The sequence below is a fragment of the Dufourea novaeangliae genome, unplaced genomic scaffold, assembly GCF_001272555.1.
Source record: "Dufourea novaeangliae isolate 0120121106 unplaced genomic scaffold, ASM127255v1 scaffold431, whole genome shotgun sequence".
In the NCBI taxonomy this organism is placed as follows: Eukaryota; Metazoa; Arthropoda; class Insecta; order Hymenoptera; family Halictidae; genus Dufourea; species Dufourea novaeangliae.
In genome coordinates, this window is record NW_015374299.1 from 1,486 (window position 1) to 8,462 (window position 6,977).

Here is a 6,977-nt window from a genome sequence, read left to right on the forward strand (position 1 = left end):
GGGGAGGCGACCGCGGGGGCGACCGCGGCGCCGCCGCACGGGCCGCTGCCGCAGCGGCCTAGCCCCCAACTCCGGCTCGGGGGGTCCCGGCGACGGAGGCGCGGGCGGCGGCATCCGTCGGGCGTCGTGAACACCGACCGCCGACGGTTCCTCCGTCGATGCCGCCGCCGCGAGGCGCGGGCCGGACAGTGCCTCCAGAGCGGAGAGCCGGGCTCGGAGGTCCTTTACCTCTATTTCGAGCTCCAGCTCCCGCCCGGACAGCACCGTCCGCCTCGCTTGCTCAGCCGCCGCATGTTTTATCTGCTGGGCGGCCTCCCGGAGCGCTCGGACGCAGGTGCCCTTCAGGTTTGAAGAGCACCGAGCGATCTTTTCTATTGCCTGGACGCTGTCAATTATGACAGCGCCCAGGTCCGGGGTCGGAGCTTGCCTCATTTCTTCCGCCACCGCATCCTCGGCCGGAAGCTTCTTACACGACTTGTGGACCGGTCGTGGCGGTACCGACCGGTCCAGCAAGTCGTCTTCCTCCCTGAGGCGTCGCTCCTGGAGCTCGAGCTCCAGGAGCTTCCTTTTCGCCTCAGCGAGGCCCACATACTCCCCAGCGGTGGGCGGCCTGCCTCTTTTGCGGGCCAGCCCACTCGCACTGGAGCGGACAGAGGAGGCGACCGACACCGCCGAAACCCTCGAGGTGTCGGACTCCTCCCCGTCGCTAATTTCCATCGCCAGCGCCAGGTCTAGGTACCTGGCGCTGGCGCTGGTTGACCCTTCAGTGCCGGCCAGGCGCTGGAGCCTCACTATCGGGGCCTTACCCGCCCTGGAGGCGGCCGGTCCCGAGGGACCCGGCAGCGCCTCCGACGGGGGGTCGCCCTTCTTCTCTCCTCTCCTCTCGTCGCCAGTAGTATTTAGGACTCCGGCGGCCTGGTGGTCCACCGCCGGTTCCTCACGGTCGTCAGATAACGACACGGGTGCGGCCCGCTCAACAACCGCACCCGCGCCGGCTCCTGGGGATCCGAGGGCCCCTGGAGCAGTAACACCTATTTCTTTATTTGTGTCAGTCATAATATTTCTGTACACCTTCATCTCTCCTACCACTTACACCGTTAGCACCCTTGACGGCCGAAGCTGCCAAGGGTCCCAGGGGGCACCACGTGGAGGTGGTGTAAGTGGATTTGACCAGACCGGGCCCGCCGACTTCGCCGAAGTTCGCCGCAGCAGACGACACCGAGGTGTCGCCTGATTGTAGGTCGAACATCAGCTCCATCGTGGTTTTTGACGCAGGTCAGAGTGTTACGTAGGAGCCCGAAGACCCCTACGCACCCCTCGCTGCGAAAACCCGATCCAGCCTCGCCCCCCCGTCTGTGACAACCTCCTCTAACCAAGCCTTTAGAGATTCATCAGCGTCGAACCAATGACGCTGGAATCTCTTCTTACTTCTCTTAGCGGACTGATATGCCATTACTCACAGTTACAATTCTTTAACACGAAAATATAAATGTACACGATCACTGTATCCTGTCACTGATCGTCACTGAATGTCACTGAATTTCGGTTAACGTAACTGTACAAAAGAGTGGTGCGAATAAATGTAAAACACTCTCACTCTCTTGTGGACGAGTAACAAACGTTTAATAACAGACACTGCTTACTATACACGATTTAAATAAAACAATACTTTAACAATAAACGAATATTACAATGAAGAAGCGTATTGACTTAATTTCCGGCCGCCCGGGTTCAAGAAGAACTTTTACGATCGCTGAATTAGTATAAGAAACGTCAAAGAATGCGTTGTGCTTATCTAGGTGACTAATTAGCGACTGCCGGATTACCGTTGGATTAACGGTAATCCAGTGCGGTTGCCGGGTCAAACAGTCACGTAGGCACCTCGCATGGCAACAGCCGGTGAGAGCGACAAGGAACACACTTGTCGCACAAAGGCACGCGTTAGTGCGACAAGGACGGCGTGTTGATCATACGAGGCGACCTACAGACGGCCCAGGCAACGATAGCGCGCGGTTAGAGACGCGCGAGCCGGTAGTCGCCGAATTCGGTCGACGATTACCGAAGACGCTGCGTACGTGATCCGCGTGTCGCGAGCAACAGCCAGCGCGGCTGACGTCCTGCGTAATCCCGAACAGTAACTGTTAGGGAGTCAGTTAAAAACATACTACGCAAGGAATCATCGCGGCTGTGATCGCTATAAATCGCGCCACCCGCGGGGCAAACCCACTTTTTCCCCTAGCACAAGCCGGAGGACCAACACAGCTGTCATGTATAACGTCATAGCCTACGTAACATATATGCAACAACATTATTTCAATTGCTCCTTGTAAATAAGTTGTTATTAAGATATCTGACCATTGAATATTATAAAACAGATCAGGAGCAATTTTTTGGTACCATGATCTTTTTGTAAAAAAGCCATTTCCTATCTATTGTTGCTTTTTTATTTGCGAATATCTCATTAAATCTAAACGTTGCGATGGGAGCAATTTTAGATTCCGGAAAGAGCAAATCGGGAGCAATTTTTTAAGATATAAATTGTTAAGGAATATTATGAAGTCGTGTACAGTAGGCGCTCGTTTATTGCAGCCTTCGTGGCTGACGTGGGTCAGAATTCCATATATATTGCAATATCTCATTAAATATAAACGGTGCTGTGGGAGCAATTTCAGATTCGGAAAGAGCAAATCAGGAGCAATTTTTTTATATAAAACGTTAAGAAACGTTAATATTCGGCGCCAACTATTTTCCGGTCATTATTGAGAATTTTCATTGATTGCTTTTATCATCTGTGGATATTGTTTTAACTTTGCAATTGAAGTTCGAATTTCATAAAACAAAAGTAATCTATGATGGAAACAGTGTCATTCTGACTATCATTTCATATAATTAATTGTGTTAATCTTTTTGTTTGTGACTTATACCATTTTACATAATAGCAACACAACATTCCATAATATTTTTTTTATACTTTTGTTCTTTAATTTAGAGTTTTAGAGCATCAGAGTAACGTGTTTTTTACTCCTTAAGCATTTCATAATAATATGTTTACATTTATATATCTAATACCTTTTAATACCTACATTTATAAAAGAGATATATGTATATAATCATTTATGCAGTTGTACTTGAACATGAGGTACACAGCTTTATAGTCTACTTTTTCAATATATTATAAAAGTGTTTCGAATAAGTTGGTTCCTTTGGACGTTCCCTCGTTGGTGTACAAACAACTGATGGACATATATAATCTTTGTGTGACATAGGTGTATCGTTTGAAAACGATGCTAAATTCTTTATTACTGGTGTTGTAACTGATATAGATTCATTACTGACATCAGGTACTGTCATCAATTGTTCTTTTTGCTTTATTTCATGTTTCCAACTCAGATTTGAAGTAAATTCAACTTCTGTAACTTCTGTTATTTCTTGCAATGTACACTGATTGGACTCCTTACTAGTGCTTATATTGGTTCTGTGAAATATATATAACATATCATCTGAGTTGCATGGTATCAACTATATAAAATTTGAAAGAAAGAAGCATTATAAGCAACTACTTTAAATAGGAGTTATGTACCAAATATTTAGACCAATTCATCCATACCTTGCTAGGTATGAAAGATTATTAAATATGGTACAGTATAAATTTGTAAAATTTATTGTGTGCACAATAGAGTATAAATAGATACCACTGTATAAATAGAATATTGAACTTATTATACAAAAATACAGTGTATCATCACAAATCCACAAATCTATCTTTAATTATTTCTTAATAAATCAAGTCATGAAATTATGTTCTCGAAGAATATCTTAAAAAGCATAGGTTTATAATTATTTTTTATTGTTATACTTACATGGGGCTTTGAACATTTAGATTCATTAAGGCATCACAATGATACTCGTTAAAGTTGTTACTATTAATTTGTTACATTGAATAAAATTGTTGCAAATCTATAGTTTCATATTTAATTAATTTTATCAACTGTAATTCCTACTGTATTAATATCTTATGTGTACGTACATAAAGGAAATATATTTCAATTACAAAATAAAATAGAAGTAGTTATTTAATAAAAGTTATATAACAGTTTTCTATAGTAATCCATTAATGTTTTTGTACAAATGCAATTCAGTTTATAAAAAATCATAGATACTGTTTTAATAAACATCTTCTGTATTAAATAAATCATTACTAACATAAGTACTTACTCATCTAAGGTATTGTCTTGATTATGATGGTACCCATATTTTTCTAAGACAAGTTCTATGTTATCACATTGTTCCTTTAATGATTCATATTCTTTCCTGGTTTCTTGAAGAAGTTGTTCTATGGCCACGTCTTCTATGCGTTCATCCACTTTCAATGAAATTTGTTCTATTCCGTCCTGATATAATAATATTACATAATTGATTGTATATATATTAATGAATAAATAAATTTGTTACTATACTTGTGCATTTTTTATATTGTTCCATATAGCTTCAATGTGAAAATTTGTTTCTTCGCTACATTCTGCAAATCGTCCGATGAAAACATGAGGCCGGTTCCATATCTCGACTAAGCTCTCAATACCTTTGTCAATCTGTCGAGTTTGAAGCATAAGCTTCTGGAAATAATTTATGTCCATCACACAATATTTGTTTTCGGCAAATTTAAATATTTTGAGCGACCAGTTAAACGTTTTTTAAATAACCGTAAACAGGTTAGCCAATACAAAGAATGAATCTCTTAATTGTCCAATTGACCGTCTATGTGAAGTTAGCCGCAGAACTTTAACTTTTTAACTTTTCATTATATCCAATCGAATGGTGGTCGTTTGGTGGTCCTTGGTGGCCTAATTAGAATATTTGGTGGTCATTGATTAAAGTAGAATCAATGACCTATAGCAGAGAACATACAATGAATTATAGCAGAGCAATGGGTACAGTAGCATTCGACCAATCAAATGCATTTACCTCGTTAGCGTCGTTTCGCTAAACCCAGACCTAATGACTCGCAGAGCAAGATCGATTGAGAAATATTAGTTTTATCAACCGAAATGTGTTTCAGTACTCCTGTATCCACTTCTCGGGCAATCCCAGCTTTCGATGCATGTCGTGCTGCAGAAGTAAGAGTTTTCATATATTCTGCATTAATTAATGACCACCAAATGTTTTAATTAGGTTACCAGTCATTAGTACACCTTTCTAGATTGATTGATTCCTCTGAAAAGACAATTGATTCAGAAATATCTGTTTTATCAACCGTAAACATTGAGTATTTAAAAAATTTACATAATTCGCGAAAAAAAAATTTTCGGCTAACTTCACGGTCAAATTTTGATTATGTTGTTGCGTTCTCTTTAGTGAATTTTAAAGCTTCGTGGGAAAAATAGCGTGAGCTAGCGCCTATGGGGCACTGTTAGTTGTGAAATTATATTTAAATATTCAATTAAATAACAATTACGATTTAAACTGTTCACAACTCTTTCATTTTAATTTCAATATTTCTTTACACTTATGTAAATGAATTTACTAAGAACTTTTACAAATACTTTTTATGTTTCGGGAACGCGTCTGGATAGTTGTAATGTTCAGAGATGAATGGCGGAAAAAAGAAACAAGGAGCGTCATCTCCTTGTCCAATTATAAAAATAAACACAATTTGTTTATTATCAAAATGTCTTAGATACCGACATTCAATCAGGAATTTATTAATTAATTAAAACGACTTCCTATTTGCCAATGCATTTACTTTCATTTATCAATTGTCCCGCTCGCGAGCGTTCTAACATTTCAGCATTGTTTTGCATATTAAGAGAGGGAGATAAAGAGAAATTATTCAAACATAAATAACTTGAAATCTATCCTTTTGGATGAGTAACTACTGATTTCAAATCGTTTCCTACATGTGCCAACTTCACCTTTCTCCCTTCTCCTATTGCATTTCTTTCAAACTTCGCGCTTTCAACTGTTGTGAATCTCGCCCTCATCTTGTAGCGGCGTCTAGCGTAAGCTTCACAAGCGTGAAATTCAAATTAAGGTATATGATTGTAATCAGAAAAGGAGATAGAAGTGAAGTTATATTTAACTTATATTATATTTTAACAGTCGAATTTCGCTTTTACTCCTTCTCTAAAATATATTAAATCATGGCAAATATGTTAAACACTTGAAAATTATAAAATGAATAGCTGAAAGAAATGTATTAACAAATCAGGAATTATTTCATAATTTAATAATTATTTTATTGGCTCCTGGTATCTAAGGACATATTGTAATTAACAAGATGTAACAAAAACGATCGTTTTGTAAAAGAGACCATTCCAGTATTGACCCTCGATAAATAAAGACGTGTTTTTCAAATTAAAGTTGTCTCCTTTAAAAGAAGTCTAAAATTTCATAACAAGCAGAGTTCTTCAGGGCTCCACGGGCGAGGATTCACGTCTGATTTATCTCCTTTAAAAGAAATCCCTGGAAAAGGCCGCAACAATTCAACACTCGCATATCAATAACCCTAAATATCGCTTTAACCAAACACCTATTCCCGCGACAACGTAACATTATAATTACGCCACCATGACCACTGTTACGTTGTCGCGGGTAGTGTCTTTAGTTCAAGCGATATTTAGGGTTATCGATATACGAGTGTTGGAAGCGCGAAGTTTGAAAGAAATGCAATAGGAGAAGGGAGAAAGGTGAAGTTGGCACATGTAGGAAAGGATTTGAAATCAGTAGTTACTCATCCAAAAGGATAGATTTCAAGTTATTTATGTTTGAATAATTTCTCTTTATCTCCTTCTCCTAATATGCAAACCAATGCTAAGATGTTAAACACTCGCAAACTGGACAGTTGATAAATGACAGGGAATGGATTGGCAAATAGGAAGTCGTTTTAATTAATTAATAATTTCCTGATTGGATGTCAGTATCTAAGACATTTTGTTAATAAACAAATTGTATTTGTTTTTATAATTCGGCAAGGAGATGAC

At 40.0% G+C, this 6,977-nt stretch overlaps 1 protein-coding gene across 1 annotated transcript; it reads right to left on the reverse strand.

Annotated features, from left to right (window-relative positions):
* Positions 1 to 3,156: 3,156 nt before the first annotated feature.
* LOC107192791 lies at positions 3,157 to 4,641 on the reverse strand. Its single transcript, XM_015582127.1, has 3 exons — positions 4,458 to 4,641; positions 4,216 to 4,391; positions 3,157 to 3,475 (listed from the first exon to the last, which is right to left on the reverse strand). Exons 1-3 carry the CDS (start codon positions 4,632 to 4,634, stop codon positions 3,157 to 3,159), a joined length of 672 nt encoding a protein of 223 aa, XP_015437613.1. The 5' UTR covers positions 4,635 to 4,641.
* Positions 4,642 to 6,977: the final 2,336 nt, after the last annotated feature.

What these genes read in the sequence shown, in the direction of transcription:
- LOC107192791 (XM_015582127.1), bottom strand. Translation starts at nt 4,634, where the DNA reads ATGGACATAAATTATTTCCAGAAGCTTATGCTTCAAACTCGACAGATT. An exon ending in ACAATATAAAAAATGCACAA is followed by an intron (nt 4,392 to 4,457) that starts GTATAGTAACAA and finishes TTATTATATCAG; the next exon opens with GACGGAATAGAACAAATTTC. An exon ending in CAAGACAATACCTTAGATGA is followed by an intron (nt 3,476 to 4,215) that starts GTAAGTACTTAT and finishes TATATTTCACAG; the next exon opens with AACCAATATAAGCACTAGTA.